Below are 17413 nucleotides of genomic sequence, written 5' to 3' on the forward strand. Positions count from 1 at the left end.
AGGTACATGCAGTGTACATAGGGATTATCTGCTGACTTTCATGGAGTTGCTGAGGGAGGTTCCCTTTGTTTCCTGTATACTCTAGATCTTGTACTTAACAAAGGGGAGGTTGCTGTAGTGAGATAGGCTTATCTGAGCTAATCCTCAGACATCTAGTGTGGAAATACTCTGCCAAGAAAACAAAATAAACAACAAAAAATATTGCCAGGTGTAGTGGTGCACACCTGTAATCCCAACGGCTCAGGAGGCTGAGGCAGGAGGATTGTGAGTTCAAAGCCAGCCTCAGCAATTTAACGAGGCACTACGCAACTCAGTGAGATCCTGTCTCTAAATAAAATACAAAATACGGCTGGGGATGTGGCTCAGTGGTTGAGTGCTCCTGAGTTCAATCCCTGGTACCTGCCCCACCCCAAAAAATATACACACACACGCATATGATTATTTATTTATTTATATATATATATGTACATGTATGTATATATTTCTACATATTGCAAAATCAGAGACATGTTTTTTCTTCCTGTGTCTCTTCTATATTTGGAGACCAAGAAGATGCACCCTGGGAAGGGATTGAATCAGGACCACAGTCGTTCTCTTGGGTGACAAAGTAAAGAGATGGCCTACACCCTCAGCAACTTAGTGAGACCCTGACTCAGAATAAAAAAGCGCCAGGTATGATGGTGCATGCCTGTAATCCCAGTAATTTGAGAGGCTGAAACAGGAGGATTGCAAGTTCAAGGACAGCTTTAGCAATTTAGTGAGGCCCTAAGCAATGTATTGAGAGGTGCTGTCTCAAGATAAAAAATGAAAAGGGTTGGGGATGTAGCTTAATGGTAAATTGCCCCCTGGGTTCAATTCCTATTACAAAAAAAAAAAAAAGAAGAAGAAGAAGAAGAAAAGAGAGAGTTTAAACCAAATGGCACTGCCCAATAGAAATACAATGGTTGGCCATGTGTGAAATTTCAAAATTTCTAATAGCCAAATTAAAATAAGTTAAAAGAAACAGGTGAAATTGATTTTAATAATTTTATTTAATCCAGCATATCCAAAATATTATGATGTTGACATGTATATAATAAATATAAATATTATGGATTTATAAATATAAATATTATGAGATAGTGAACACTTGATCCCGTCTTGAAACTCTTGTAGGTATCTTACACTGATAGAACATCTCAATTCAGACACTAAATTTTCAATGGCTATAGGGAAGTTAGTCCAACCAAAATAATAAAGTCATATTTAATAGACAAATATTTAATGCTGCTTTAGTTTTAAACTTTAAATGAATTGAAATTAAAATTACAAATTCAGTTCTTCAGGCTCACTAGCCATATTTCAAGAGCTCAGTGTGGGTCACATGGATAGTGACTGCTGTATTGGAGAGTGTAGGCTTAAGCCTTGGTTCATTCTCCACACATGGACACAGTATAAACTTTGATACTTGTTTACCCATTCATTGAACTATAGTTATATATCTAATCTGCATCTCTGTTAGGTATTGGAGAAATGAAAATGGTTACATGATAGTCTTTGGCCTCAAAGAGATCAAGAGAATCAGAAAAAAGAGGGTGAATGCACACACAAAATAAGGAACCACAATATTAGGTGGTAAGTACCATAGTCAAGGTATATACAGAGTATGTGGAAGCACAGATAATGTTCAACTGCATTTGTTATTACTTCCATATTGACATTATAGCAACAAGTGTAAAGTTACTGGTTTTTTTTTTCTTTTTTTTGCAGTGCTGGGGATTGAACCCAGGGCTTCATGCTTTCGAGGCAAGCACTCTACCAACTGAGCTATATCCCTAGTCCAAGCTACTGTTAACAAAGCATCTACCGTGACCCAAGCATGCTCACTGCTTTATATCCATTTCTCTGTGTATTTCTCAACATTCTGCCAGGTGCGTATTTAGTAATTTATTTGCATGTTGAGGATCAAATGTAGGACCTCACAAATACTAGGCACAAGCTCTACCACAGACCTATGTCCCCAGTGCTACCAGGTGTGTGTTATTAAGACTTTATAGATAAGCTAGGTGTGGAGGCACATGTGTGTAATCCCAGCTACTTGGGAGGTTGAAACAGGAGCATTGCAAGTTCAATGCCAGCCTCACCAACTCAGTGAGACCCTATCTCCAAAAAAACAAAACAAAAAAAGTTAGGGCTGCCCAGTGAGTTCAATTCCCAGTACAATAAACAACAAAAACGCCACAGTTTCCCAAGAAAAGGTATCAAGTAGTAAGAATTTTATTCTGTCTACTCATTTTGTACACATTAAAATATATTTGTGCATTAATATAATGCAATTAGCTAAGTCTAGATCATGCTGTTTTTATGGTTATTTCAACTCTAAGAAATATGCATTTTTGTACAACTATGCCACACATCAATGTAATAAAAGAGTCCACTCAGTTAAACACTAGTAAGTCTGCTAAATTTGCACATCTTGTGGCTTGTGATCACTTGGCACAGTCTCTAACACCTCCCTAAATTAGATCTATTTATCAGAGAATCGATGACTCTCTCCTTAAGTGACCGAGTGTAGCCCCATTTATCCAGCAGCCCCTCGCTGGTCACTGTCCTGTTCAAACACACCCTTCCTCCCATTTCCTCTCACATGTTCTCCCTGTGCCCGGAGAATCCCCTGCTTGAATCCCTTTTTCACTCACTTGAGTGGGTACATTCGCAGGGCCAGGTCCATGCCTGGAGTGTAGGACAGGAAAGCTGCCAGGAGTGTCTCCTCCAGGATCCCGAATATTAGAACCTTGTTTCTGGGAAGAACGTTTGTGACTGTTATGGAGACAAGGGAGAAAAGGCAGGGGAAAATGGTCTGTCTCTGTGTGAGTCTGGGGGTGTTGGGGTGTTTGGAGGGGGCTCACTTCATGCCCTGCTGGAAGACGGAGTTGCGGCGGGTCTTGCAGATGATGAGGTCAGCCCACTGCACGATCACGATGCTGACAAAGAAGGCCGTTTGGCACGTGAACTCCACCACTTTCCGCTGCTCAAAGGTCTGGGGGAGGGCGGCAGAGCGACACCTCAGTGTCAGAGGTGTTCAGATAACCCAAAGGCTTCTTTTCTCTTCTGCTTTCCAGGACCCTTAGGCTGAATTAGTTTCTCTCTCTTTGAACTCCACTTGTCTCTGCTTTTGCACTTTTTATAACGTATTATGATTTGTTTATGTGTTTTCCTTACTTGACTGAGGAACAGTCAAGTAACAGTCCTCAAGAACAAGGACCTGGGAGCTGGGGACTTGGCTCACTGGTACAGCACTTGCCTAGCCTGCACAAGGCCTTGGGTTTAAGCCAAGGGAAAAAAGAAAGAAAGATTTGGTCTTATTTATCTTTGTGTTCCCTCCCTGTGTACAGTTCATGGCTTGATTAATATTTACTAAATTAATAAGAAGTATGGTTTAGAAGATGACGAACTTAGGACAGCAGAGTCAGAAAGGAAGGTGGACCAGAAGGCAATATGAATACAGAGGGGAAAAGGAATGCACTGGACAGTGGTGGATAGTAGACATTCACTTATTCATTCCATGTTTCTTATACACATAAATAACTTAGAGACTCTGGGTGCAGGGGCACACGTCTGTGATTCCAGTGACTTGGGAGGCTGAGGCAGGAGGATTCCAAGTTAAAGGCCCGCCTCAATAACTTAGTGAGATCCTATCTCAAGAAAACAAAACAAAACAAAACAAAACAAAAAAATGAGCCAGGGATCTAGCTCAGAGGTAGAACCTTTCTGGGTTCAATTCCCAGTACTGTAAAGAGAATTTATTAGAGTCTAGTATGAGAGATAAATATGCTAATTATGCCAGTACTATAATAGGTTATAAAAGAGAGATCACAAGGGGCTGCAGGAACCCAGAAGTAGTACATCTAAATTAGACTGGAGGGGAAAAAAGACTGTTTTTTTTTTTTTTTTTAAAGTATATTTATAAATAACTCATATATAAAATAAGGAATTTGAAAATATATAAGACCACACAAGGATGAGATACTACATATCAAACCACATGAGATATGGATGAACTTGGAGAAAAATTTTAAAAACCTTAAATGATTAGAAACAAAAGTTAAAAACTGAGGATCCAAGCAAAGACCTTAGATAAGCTCAGTCAGCATGTTCAGGCCACAGCTATCCTTCACTGTAGTCATCTCTGTCACGTACATAATTTCCCATCCTTTCTTGTTTTGTTTATACAGCACTAGGAATTAAAAACCCAGGACATCGTGTATGTAGACAAGCACTCTGCCACCGTGCTACCTCCCTAGCTCTTTTCATTTTATCTTTTTTAAAAAATTGTTCTTTTTAGATATACATGACAGTAGAATGTATTTTGACCTATCATATATACATGGAGTATGACTTCCCATTCTTGTGGTTGTACATGATGTGGAGTTACACTGATCATGTGTTCATATATGAACATAGGAAAGTTATGTCTGATTCATTCTACTGTCTTTCCTATTCCTCTATCCATCTTCCCTCCCCTTCATTTCCCTTTGTCTGATCCAATGAACTTCTACTCTTCCCTCTCTCCCCTTATTGTGTGTTAGCATCCTCATATCAAAGAGAATATTCAGCCTCTGGTTTTTTGGGATTGGCTTATTTCACTTAGCATGATAGTCTCCAATTCCATCCATTTACCTGCAAATGCCATAATTTCATTCTTCTTTATGACTGAGTAATATTCCATTGTGTATATATTCATTTTATTTTGAGACAGGGTCTCACTAATTTGCCCAGGTTGACCTTGAATTTGTGATCCTCCTGCTTCAACCTCCTGAGTTGCTGGGATTACAGGTGTGCACCACCACACCCAACCACAGCTAAACTTTAGAAGCCAATGTGTATGAAGTACATCGTTCCAATAACTCGGATTTGAATAGACTTTTGAGAAACCTGCAATTAGCTTAGTTTGGAGGCATCATGGTGAAGTGAGAAAGTGCAGGACAGGCATCAACAGTTCAGATTTCTAGTCCAGTTCTTCTAGGGATTCTCTATAGGACATTGAACAAGTCATTACACTTTCTAGATTCAGTGTTCTCACTTATAGACTACAGATCATAGACTACACATCCTCTGTGATGCTGTAATTCTTGTGATAATTGGTGTCATGTGTCTTATGGTCTTAGGAATTGGAATGGGAGTGTCCATAGACACACACACACACACACACACACACACACACACACAAAAGCAATACTGGGAAATAACATTGCCCAGAGTATATTGTTACATTGTGTGTAGGTATGCATATGCAACAATAGAGCCCACCATTATGTATAATTATAAGGTACCAATTGTAAAAAACAGCAAGTTTCTTAAAATTCTTGGACACATATTAATGGGGAGAAGGCTTCAGTTTGAGCCTCATTCATCTTGGATATAAGGGAAGATTACTATAAGTAGAAGATTACTATACTGTATTAATAAAAAAGAAGAAAGAAGTTTAGAACAATGAGGAAGGAATATACAAAGAATATAGGTTTTCAGATTTTAAGTCATATTATTTGAACTCTTATGGAGGGAAACATTGAAACAGGAGAGGACCTAGCATTCATTTGGGGGAAATTCTGGTTATAACCTGGAAAAACAGAAATTGGTCCAGATGAAGTTGATATGACCAAGACCTCCAATTCCAAAGGAGCCAAAAAGACCAGGAAGGTAAGGATACACGACAGACAGTAGAAACCATCAGAAATTAGGTCATTATAAACAGAGAAGAAGTTCACTGTTATGGTTAGAAACGTGGTCAAATGTTAGATCACTAAGACAGGACTGGAGATGAAGTATCAACCCTGTCTGGTGCCTCCTTTCTACCACCCTTCAAAAATGCTCTTCCAGCTGGGTGGCGCACACCTGTAATCCCACGGGCTTGGGAGGTTGAGGTAGGAGGATTGCAAATTCAAAGCCAGCCTCAGCAATTTAGCAAGGCCCTAAGCAACTCAGTGAGACCCTGTCTCTAAATAAAACATAAAAAAAGTGCTGGGGATGTGGCTTAGTGGTTAAGTGCCCCTGGATTCAATCCCTGGTACCAAAAAAAAAAAAAAAAAAAAAGAAGCCTTCCCTGTCCCTTCCTCATTCTTATTGATCACTTTCTACTACCCCACCCTGTCTACTCACCCACTGCTGCCCATAACTGTCCTCCAGGTCATTTAAGAATCGATTATCCCAATTCAGGCGGATGCCCAGCAGATCAAAAGGTTTAAAGCCATTCTCAGCCAGGATCACGAAATAGGTGAAGAATCCTGCTAGAGCCTGGATCATCCCTGTGAAAGAGTCACAGGACTGAGGAAACTGGTTCAGAGGACCCCAAAAGGCAGACCAAGAATAGGACAGGGGTAGAGGTTTACTTCCAGCTGGGTTGGTATGTCTACGCAGTAATGAAGGTACTTGGGCTGGGGTCGTGGCTCAGTGGTGGAGCACTTGCCTAGCATGTGTGAGGCACTGGGTTTTATCCTCAGCACCACATAAAAATAAATAAATAAATGGTAAAAAAAAAAAAAAAATGTTTTTTTTTTTTTTTTTAAATTCTTGCCACCAACCTTCTTATCCTATCATCACTGTGTGACTGTTGCCAAACACTGACATTTGTTTCTGAACTCTAACCCAGAGTCATTTTTGAATCACATAATATTAAGACTATTAAGGACTTTGGAGGCAATTTGTTCATTCTTTCTATTTAGTGATGACTGAACTCCTCCTTGACCATTTCTCCTGGACATTTGGACACTTACCAAGTTTTATTCTCTTCTTACATCTCTGCCATCTGCCCTTTGCCTGTCCCTTAGTCAAAACTTCTGTCCTCCATGCCTGGACTACAGTGTTGGCTAACATTAATGTTTGCCTCCTAACTACAGGGCTGTGCACTGTGTATGCACCTGTGGACATGATCCTCATACCAGTTCTGAACTATTGTCTATAATTCATAAATGGGAAAACTGAAACACAGAAAAGATTGTCATTGTCCAGGGTCATTCAGGCAGTAGGTGGTAGAATTGGGATTCAAATATAGGTCTGATTGCTAAGTCTATGCTTTTTCTACATCTTTCCTCCCCCAGGTATTGGGATGATCTCTCTCATCCTGAATCTCTTCCCTGTTTATCCCTCACACTACTATCTGAAACACTCCACTGTGGCAACTCAAGAACAAAGACGTTCAATGACATTCAAATGTCTTTCAAGGCTGGCCCTAATATAAATGCTTCCTATATCTGCAGCCTTATTTTCTATGAAGACTAAGAGCACCAGAAAACTGGTTTATTTACTCTTCTGTAGGCATACCATGTGAACATCCCTTCTCTGCTGGTCCCCTGACCATATAGTACCAAGGCTAAACACTATGCTTCAATGCCAAGTTAAGTTCTATTTCCCCCATAAAACCTCTCTGACTATCTCATAATTGGTGAGTTTGCTTGCTTTTTGTTTGTTTGTTTGTTCCTGTAACATGTTAGGGCTATGCTGTGCTTGTTACTGAGCCCATGGAAAGATGCTATCATCTTATGTATATTCCTTTTGAACTGGACTCTAAGTCAAGGGCAGATGGGCAGATCAGCGATCAACAGTTCCTTGTGTCCCCAGGGCCTTTTAGAGTTTGTTGTTGAAAACATATCTCCCAGACTTCCAAACTGAGGCAGGGGTAATTGCTCCCTTCTCCCTTCACTCCTCATTCCTTGGGCTCACCAATCTGTCCATAAGCCATGCCGATGAGACGATGGTTCACCAGATTATCAGTCTTTGGGTCTCGCGGATGCCTCTTCATGATGTCACTTTCAGCTGCCTCATATGCCAGTGAGATAGCTGGAACCTGGAGAGCGGAAATGACAGGGCCCCAAAGTTCAGAAGGAAACTTACAAGTAACTCCAGCTCTACCCTGTCACTTGACATGGATTTTTCCTACTCCTGATCTATCTCACAAGAGTTCTGAGAGCTGGGTCCCAGCTGGATCCTCACCATATCGGTGCCCAGGTCAATGCAGAGGATGGTTATTGTCCCTAGTGGTAGTGGTATACTGAGGATGATGAACAGCAGGAAGGGGGTGATCTCAGGAATGTTGCTGGTCAGGGTGTATGCGATGGATTTCTTCAGGTTGTCAAAGATGAGGCGGCCTGGGGAGGACAGTGAACTCTCTGTGAGAACCACAGAGAAAGGACACACCTCCCACTTACCAGCTTCTAGACAGAGACCACTAAAAGAAGTGTCATGGTCCATGAAAAGATTGGTAGTTCAAGGGAGACCTTGGTGGTCCCAGTTTTGTTTCTCAATTGTGTGACTATTATTTACTTATTTATTTATGTGGTACCTGGGACCTGGAGAGTGGGGCGCTCTACCACTGAGCTACAGTCCCAGTCCTTATTTTATTATTTTTTTTTATTTTGAAACAGGGTCTTGCTAATTTCCCCATGCTGGTCTCCAATTTGCAATCCTCCTGCCTCAGACTCCCAAATTGCTGGGATTATAGTCATGCACCACTGCACACAGTTCTTGTGTGACTATTAATTAGACTCATGATTTATTAGCATGCCCTTACTGTGTACTCTTTGTTCTTGGATTCGAAATGGCTAATGTTATCTGATCTCTGAAAATTAAGCAGGGTTGGGCCTAGTTAATCCTGAATGTCTGAGAATGCCAGTATTAAAGACTTTAAAGGACTAAGGCTAAATTGGAAAGAGCCCAAATCTGGGACAGGCCGGGGTTTGGATCTCATTTTCTGATATAACTAGCTTATGACCCTGGGCACCCCTTATCCCTCTGAGCATTATTCCTCTTGCCTTGCAAGATTGCTGAGTCCTTCTCTGAGTACCCTTCAAAGATTGTAATCCCTCCCTGCTGTATTTTTTAATGTTTATTTTTAGTACTGGGAATTAAACCCAGGGGTGCTTACCACTGAGCTATATCTCCAGCCTCTTTTAATTTTTTTTTCTTTTTTTTTTTCATTTTGAGACAGGGTCTCTAACTTGCCTCGGCCTCCGGAGAAGCTGGGATTGCAGATACGTCATTGTACCCAGCAGATAATCATGATTACAGGGATCATCATATTTTAGTAAGAGAGCTCCAGGCAGAGAGCAGGGAGGCCGGGATTCAGCATTCTGGAGTTTTCTGGTTCACCAATGGGCATTCTCATCAGAATTCTCTGTGAAATTCTCTCAGAATTCTCTGGGAAAGAGGTTTTGCTATGTTGCCCAATTAATGGTTCATGAAGTCAATTCATAGGTAGTCTCCAACCTCTTCTGATGTGTCACCATCATTCCAGCAGGAAGTTCTTTAGGGGACCCTGCTGGAGATTGTGAAGTATGGAGTATAGCTACATCTTGCTATAAACACACTTGAATCCCAGCGATAGGACAAAGAAGATATCATGCTATACCAGAGTCCCAGTCTCCCAGCAAATCTGGACTTTCTTCCAATCTCATAAAAAAAGTGATGTTCTAAGTATCAGCTGACTCTAATTTGCAAAATACTGTGATATAGTATTTTGATCACTGTCATACAGTGATTTTTTTTTTTTTTTTTTTTTTTTTGCAGTCTATGCAGGACCATGGAGATTAGATGATGGGCAAAGGGTCATGTACACCAACACCTAGCTGAGTCTAAGGGTCAGTCCCAACCTTGGGCACCCTGCCTCCTCACCCTCCTCCACGCCTGTGACAATGGAGGCAAAGTTGTCGTCCAGCAGGATCATGTCGGCTGCCTGCTTAGAGACGTCAGAGCCAGTGATGCCCATGGCGATACCGATGTCCGCCTTCTTCAGCGCTGGGGAGTCGTTCACCCCGTCACCTGTCACTGCCACAATGGCTCCCTGGGGAAGTCCAGAAAGAGGTAGTGAACACACTAATGAATACAGATTTAGGACGAGTCCCAAAGATCGGTTTGACTTCAGCACCTCATTTCTTTTCCTTTTTTCTTTTTGAGACAGGGTCTTACTATGCTGCCCAAGTTGGGCTCAAACTCACACTCCTTCCACCTCAGTCTCCCAATAGCTTAGGATATTAAAGGTGAGAATCCCATTTCTTGATGGACTCGTGCTTGATCTAGTAGTCTCAGCCCCTCCTTTTCCTGCTCCCCTGAGATATTTAAGCCCACAGAGAAACCCCAAACCAAAGGTCACTGTGGAGTCTTTTCTAGTCCAATCCACAGGTCCCCCTGCTTGGTTTGGGGCTGGACTCTGCCTCATGATTTCTGCCAGGCTCTCCAGGGCTCCTTACCAGCCTCTGACATCCCTCCACAATGATGAGCTTCTGCTGAGGAGAGGTCCGAGCAAACACAATCTCAGTGTGGTTCTGGAGAATCTCATCAAGCTGTTCTGAGTCCAAGTTCTTTAGCTCTGAGCCATGCACCACAATGGCTCTGACATTCCTGCAGGAGAGAATTTCAAAAGGCTAGTTCTAACTGTTGGAAATCACCATGGGTGCTGGTGCCCTCTAACCAACCTTACTCTAAATTCCTTGATTCTTTCAACTCTGTCTCCTCACTTGTCCCCAGCATTCACTAACTCCCAAATGACATATTCCATCCCCTTTCCCTTTATGACAACTCCTCCTTTTCTTCTTCTTTTTTCTTTTCCTACTTCCTCTGAAGACTCACTGACATATTCCCTTGGTTATTTCCTTATTATATTTTCCTTTGTAATGTGTAAACCCCACAATCCTACCAACTGAAATTGACTTCGAAAACTTTAGAAAGTGGGATCTGGGTGGGACAAATGATGGAGGGAAATGGCAGATCTGAGTTCTAAAGGGATCTCACCTGATATCCACCTGGCTGGCAGGGATGTTAAGCCGGGCAGCAATGTCCTCTATTGTCTCTGAACCTTCTGAGATGATGCCCACACCCTTGGCAATGGCCTTGGCTGTAATGGGATGATCCCCTGTTACCATGATTACCTGATTGGGGGAGGGGAAGGAAGAGGAATCATCTTCAGAGAAGCCCTGGATCCTCCTTCTGGCTCTCCCAGGAATAATAGCTTTCTGCTTTCATTCAATAAGAGTTTTATTAGCTCATTCCCAATAGACCAAACACCTTGCTTCTGTGACTTCAACTCTTGGGAATGAGTCAGGACTAGCAGACTATAAAACACACGATGATTCAGGTTCTAGATTTCCCAGGAATAAGTCAAGAAATTTGGGTGTATATCTATATTCAAAATTCCATTTAATTTCTCCAGAAGCTACTTTGCTTCCTTAAGCACCAAGACAGGAACACCTACGCATAGAACAAGTGGTAATAAAAGAATGTCTGGAATAACCCACCTGCCTAGCAGAGCTTCAGGTACATTCAGATCCTTATTCCTTCCTCTCTCTGTCCCACTACCTCACCCTGCCCCTAAGTTTCAACTCAGTTTTGGCTACCTGGTACCTAGTCCTGTCCCACTGCCATCCAGAGATGAGTTGCCCATGCTCTGTGATTTGGTGGCATTCTGTTTTTTCCACATTTCAGCACTATCGCTTCTCCATGTGGTAATCACTTGTTCTCTCTGCACCTGACTGAGAGCTCTGTGAGGGTGATATGCTTGTTAAGTTTCTTGCCCTGGCACGATGCTCAGCATATAGTAAGGCATCAACAGATAACCCTGGACTGGGGGAATGAAGGAATGATGGGCACCTGGGAACCACAAGTGCCTTCCAGGTGCACAATTTTTCAAGCTCTAAAGGGAGGTAGGAAGAAACCATCTGACTGTGACTAAATTGTTCACTGCATTCAGGAATGGAGATCCTGCAGAGTTCACTCTATTTGCTTTCAAAGTATGGAAGTAAGACTTGTAGGACATTCCCCAAGGATCAGGGCTTTGTGAGCCCTCATCATTCCATACTGGCACCCCTAACTTCCTGGAAGAAGACAACAAAGTGCTAACGAGGCTGTGGTAACCACAGGCAGTCCTTTGCTGTCCTTTGCACTGAGCTGTAACCCATGACTGCCCATGTTAAGTATCCTGGTGGGTTGTAGGACACTGGATCCTCACAAGCTTGGCCAGTGGGAGTGCCTGATAGCAGGTGAGGACCTGGGACAAAAGTCTGTCCTCTAAATGTGGTTCAAACAGGGCCATGCAAGCTTCCCAGTGGCTCATCAGTTGTGCCCAAGACCTACTGGACAAGGTCTGGTATCATCTTCATATATTCTTAGCATCTAACCCAGTTTGATCCTTTAAATGGACTGTTCTTCTTAACTTCCAGCAATACCATTCCAAACCTGAGAAATAGTAATTCTAAGTCAATCACCCCAAGAGTGAGTTCCTGGGACATGATTCCACCAAGCACTGAGAGGCATTCATACAACAGAGGCACAGTTCTAGAGAAAATGGCTCCCTTTGAGGAGGTAAAGGGCATCTAGTAGTTTCCAGAATTCATCAAGTACTAAAGGTATTTCATTTCTAACTTCTTGGTGCTGACTATATCTCTGATGTTCCCACTCAATCTTCCTCGTTGCCCTCTCCTTCCCCTTCCATCCTCTTCCTTCAGATTTAGACCTAACTGAGGAAAACTCTCCAGTGTTGGTAAAGAAACCATAGACTCTCACAACAACATTGAATGCTTGGTTGTAGTTCTTAGAGGGGGCCAGGTTCCTTGGAATGGCCAAATGTCTTCATACAGGGATCCTACCATATATAATGGGAACATTTTCATTTTATTCTCTTTTTTATGGTTCTGAGGGTTGGATTTGGGGGCATTCTACCTTGGAACTCCATCCATAGCCTCTTTGTATTTTTTAATTTTGAGACAGGATCTTGCTAAGTTGCCAAGGCTGCCCTTGAACTTGTGCTTCTCCTGCCTCAGGCTCCCAAGTTACTAGCACTGGAAGACATGTACCTCTATGCCTAGCATTTTTTAATTTTTAAAAATCACTTTTATTTTAAAGTTGTGAGCACAGGGCTACCTGGGAAGCTCAGTACCCTAATCATCTCCTTGTCAAAACTTTGCTGTCATGTAAACATGATCCAACCACTTTTCTTGAGCAACCCTGTATCATTCATCAGCTCAGCATCAGCACCACTCCAGAACTGACCCTGGGGGATCCATCTAGCCTACATGACCAGCTCCTATGTGTTCATTCCACCTTGTCCTCCCTGTTAGCACTCTACATATGCCTTATACTTTCCTGTAAGGAAGAGGGAATGATTCTCAATTCCTCAATGTCTTTGCCAAATTTCTGTCAGTTTAGGTTCCAGAAGAAGCTAAGAAATTACAGTGGGGACCTGTAAATTTGTGGCCAACAATTGGCCAGAAAGCACTGAGGCCTCCTGCTTCACAGCCAGCCTTCAGAGTCCTCACAGACCATCATGCGCTAACCGCCTCAGGCTGTGACAACATCCTGATTTGGTAGACATCCTGTTACCCCTTTGTTCCCTGTTAGGGCCTCCTCACCTGTCAGCACAAGTGTGACTCTTCCTGCTAAAGGGATGCATAAACTCCCAGATGAGATACATTTTAGGCTCCATCCACAGTGTGATTCCTCATTTGAAGAATCCCATCATAAATAGGATTTTAAAAATCATAATTTTTTTTCTGTATTGTGGGTTGAACTCAGGATACTCTACCAACCAGCTACATCCTCAGTCCTTTTTGTTTTTATTTATTTTGGGGGGACTGGGAATTGAACCCAGAGGCATTTCATCACTGAGCCACATCCCCAGATCTTTTTATTTTTTATTTTGAGATACCGTCTTGTTAAATTGTCCAGGCTAGCTTCCAACTTGTGATTCTTTTGCTTCAACCTCCTGAGTTGCTGGGATTATAGGCATGTACCACTATACCCAGCCCAAAGCTTAGAAAATTCAAATCAACCCCATCTTCCCAGTGCTATGGTAGTTTATAGAACTATGGGGAAATATCGAGGTAATTTGGTTCTACACATATGTGCCATGCCAATGCTATCTCTGCAAAACACTACCTCAGAAAACCTTGTAGAGATTAGAGAATTCATTCACAATAATTTCCAACATCCTTTCTTTGGTTTTCACTCCAGTGACCAATCATTGAACTAAGCGTGGCCTCAGCTGACCCCATGACAAACTGCCAACAGTCAGATGTCTAGTATAAATCTAGATCCAACAGAGAACTTCTAGTCCATCTTAAATACTTCAAACCCCTCTACGCTAACCTGCCCTCCCTTCATCCCAGAATATGTAGGTGATGAAAAACATAAGGTATGAACAGGAAAGGTGTCAATATCTAATCTGTGAATATGTATTTGAGTCTTTGACTCAGAAAATGTGGGATATACAGCATCTCAGAATTAGAGGAATTCTACTGCTATCATCCCATGAAGTCCAAGGCCCACCCTGATCAAAGAGGACTTCTCATCACTAGGTTTGTTTTGCAGCTAAGATTCATCCTTGGAATCCTTTTCATTTCTGGCTTTTATTCCTGGACATAAACCAGTTAGGACAGTTGCTCACTGTGAGTCAGACCACTGCTCACAGTCAGTCACTGTGAGGTCCCCCTAGCTTGCAAATCTCATCTCGCTCTTGCCTGCTCCAGCCTCATCACTTACCACCCATCCCAGAGGTGTATTTATAACACATCCTCTAACCTTTTGCTTTTCCTATGCAAGTTTATGGACCAGCAGCAACAGTAGCATCAGGGAGTTTGTTTAAAATGTATAATGTCCAGGTGCCCTAGACCTAGGAAATAGGATCGGCATTTCAAAACAATCCCTAAATGATTCAAATGTATATGAGTTTGAGAAGCACATGCTGGAAACTTGTTCTCAAATTTGTCTGCTCAATGGGTTTGGATTTTTTTTTTGCTTTTGTTTTTGTTTTTTGGTACCAGGGATTGAACCCAGGGCCACTCAACCACTGAGCCACATCCCCAACCCTTTTTTGTATTTTATTTAGAGACAGGGTCACACTGGGTTGCTTGGGGCTTCACTAAGTTGCCAAGGCTGGCTTTGAATTCACAGTTCTCCTGCCTCAGCCTCCCAATCATTGGGGTTCTGAAGAAAGTTTTTTAAAATAGAGATGCCTGGTGCCTGGGATCCATCCTGAGAATTTCTAATTTAATGGGTCTGGGTGTGGCCTAGATTTTTCAAGCTTCCCCAGTGATTCTTAATGTTCATTGTAATATAGAATTCTAGCTACAGAGAGAATTTAATATTAGATATCTCAAGACTAAAAATCATAAACCCAGTCAGATATAATATACATTTGTTGTCCAAGCTACTTAGAATGCTGAGGCAAGAGAATCACTTGAGTCTATGAGCTCCAAATAAGCCTGTTAACAGTGAGATTCTGTCTCAACAAAACAAGCAAACACCCCCAAACAACAACAACAACAACAACAAAATTATAAGCACTAAGGAGGCAGAAATTAATTAAGATAATTAAGCCCTACTCTGTGCAAGGTTTTCTACTAACTGCTCCAACTTGTGACAGGTAAGGATCTTCTGGAGTGGCCAGGTGTTTATTTACCTTAATCCCTGCACTACGACACTTGCTCACAGCATGTGGCACAGCTGCACGGGGAGGGTCAATCATGGATATGAGGCCCACAAAACACAAACTGTCCATGGGAAAATTTATTTCATCTGTATTAAATTGGTATCCCTTGGAGAAACTGCTAGGCAGATTGCAGAAGCAGAATCCTGGAGAGAGACAGGAGACCAGTAGTCATTCATCAATTTCCCTTATCCTCCACACCCAACATCCTAGACTATTCACCCCACAAACAATCATCTCCATGCCATTCATTCCAGGGGGTCCTCCACAGCTCCTCACCCAGCACACGTTCCCCCATGCCTCCTAGTTCTAAATAGGCCTTTTGGAAAGAAGTCTTCATTTCATCATCCATTGGGTACTCCTGCCCATTCAGGAAGAAAGTAGAACACAACTCCAGGATCCTCTCAGGAGCACCCTTCATCAGCAGTACATGGCCCTTGGAGCTGTCCTCCCGAATGTGAATGGACAACTAGGGAGAAGAGAGGAAGTAGTGATGGGACAGGAGGGGAGAACCAGGGTCAAGGGCAAAAACCAAGAGGAAGGTTTTCCTAGGTACTGGGAATTGAACCCAGGGGCACTTAACCACTGAGCCACATTCCCAGCCCATTTTTTATATTTATTTATTTTATTTAGAGACAGATCTCACTGAGTTGCTTAGGGCCTTACTAAGTTGTTGAGGCTGGCTTTGAACTCATGATTCTCCTGCCTCAGCCTCCTGAGCTGCCGGGATTATAGGTATGTGTCACTTCACCTGGCCCAAGAGGAAGGTTTTGAAGGTTAAAAAAATTAGGCAACATGTTTCACATGCCATATATCCTTTGGCCCCCTTGCCCTAGTCAAATTGGTCTTAAGGCTGAGCCCAGCTGCCCTTTCCAGGAACCCCCACACTGGTATTATTTGCACATGAATCTCCATTACAGGAAGCACTCTGTGAGTGTTCTCTTTCTCTTTTAGACAGGGTCTCACTAAGTAGCCAAGGCTGGCCTTTAACTTGTGATCCTCCTGCCTCCTGAGTAGCTGGGATTAGAGGGATGTGCCACCACATCCAGATAGACTGGAACTCTATGAGGAGCACTTTTGCATTCCTCCTGCTTCCTTGCTGATTGGATGGCTCATGAGCAGAAATAGCAGAGCTGGCAAAGAAACATAGCCAAGTAGGCAGGAGAGAAAACTTTAAATAAGAGTCCAAAGACCTGTGTTCTAGGGCCAGCATGAATGCCTTATTAGTTTCATGAATTCAGGTCAGTCTACTTGATCTGGCAAAACCTTCGTTCTTCCATAAAGTGAAAAAGGTCCTGCCTTGCCTGTTTCAGTGAGTTTTTCTGAGAGATGGTTGTGAAAAACACTCTGAGCCTGTCATCCCAGCTACTAAGGAGGCTGAGGCAGGACGATCACAAGTTTGAAGCCAGCTTAGACAATTTAGCAAGACCCTGTCTCAAAATAAAATAAAAAGGACTGGGGATATAGCTCAATGGTACAGCACTTGCCTGGCATGCTGGAGCCCTGATTTAATCCCCAGTATCACAAAAATAAATGAACATATAAATAACAATAAGAAATAAATTTTAAAATTGTGGAACACCATAGGCTAGGCATCCAGGTCCTCTAGCTACTGTCTTAAAGGTGAGAAGTACCCTGGAAGGGGCTAATAGAGGGGGTTGTAGGGTGAGGTAGGGCAGGGAAGGGGCATATTCCTGTGGTGAACCTGAGGAGATTACAGCAAGCAGGAGAGAGAAGTGTACGATCAGCTTAGATTTTGAATTTTCTCTTGATCTCTGATGTATGAAAAGTAGCCCTCTCTGGGGTTCCTCTTGTGATTGATAGGAAATGCTTGCTATGTTGCCTGTTGGGAACAAAGTCAGCCCATTGAAAGGAACTGTGGGAGCGTGGGGGAAGCCAGACCGCACTCTCAAAGGACAAGTAGGGTGGAAAACCAGTGTGTAAAATGTGGTTACAACCATTCAG

At 42.5% G+C, this 17413-nt stretch overlaps 1 protein-coding gene and 1 long non-coding RNA gene across 8 annotated transcripts in view; one reads left to right on the forward strand and one right to left on the reverse strand.

Annotated features, from left to right (window-relative positions):
- LOC124981051 (uncharacterized) overlaps positions 1-10281 on the forward strand; it is a 33637-nt gene extending 23356 nt beyond the window's left edge. For 2 of the 6 annotated variants that reach the window (XR_007107909.1, XR_007107911.1), the window contains exons 3-6: positions 1502-1614; positions 1750-1910; positions 7077-7420; positions 9541-10278. This is a non-coding gene — a long non-coding RNA (uncharacterized LOC124981051). Of the gene's footprint in view, positions 1-543; positions 673-1501; positions 1615-1749; positions 1911-7076; positions 7421-9540 lie in introns of all 6 variants that reach the window. The other 4 variants (XR_007107913.1, XR_007107914.1, XR_007107912.1 and 1 more) reach the window with 3 other exon arrangements.
- Positions 1-17413, reverse strand: part of LOC124981027 (sodium/potassium-transporting ATPase subunit alpha-4) — a 32239-nt gene that overhangs the window by 912 nt on the left and 13914 nt on the right. Inside the window, exons 11-20 of one of the 2 annotated variants that reach the window (XM_047547199.1) lie at positions 15728-15917; positions 15422-15594; positions 10762-10898; positions 10221-10371; positions 9646-9814; positions 7969-8123; positions 7699-7822; positions 6139-6284; positions 2889-3019; positions 2679-2780 (exon numbers count right to left, since the gene is read on the reverse strand). In XM_047547199.1, coding sequence (XP_047403155.1) covers positions 2679-2780; positions 2889-3019; positions 6139-6284; positions 7699-7822; positions 7969-8123; positions 9646-9814; positions 10221-10371; positions 10762-10898; positions 15422-15594; positions 15728-15917 — 1478 coding nt within the window. Of the gene's footprint in view, positions 1-2678; positions 2781-2888; positions 3020-6138; positions 6285-7698; positions 7823-7968; positions 8124-9645; positions 9815-10220; positions 10372-10761; positions 10899-15421; positions 15595-15727; positions 15918-17413 lie in introns of those variants that run through there. The other variant, XM_047547188.1, reaches the window with a different exon arrangement.

This window comes from Sciurus carolinensis, chromosome 1, assembly GCF_902686445.1.
Source record: "Sciurus carolinensis chromosome 1, mSciCar1.2, whole genome shotgun sequence".
Taxonomy (NCBI): domain Eukaryota; kingdom Metazoa; phylum Chordata; class Mammalia; order Rodentia; family Sciuridae; genus Sciurus; species Sciurus carolinensis.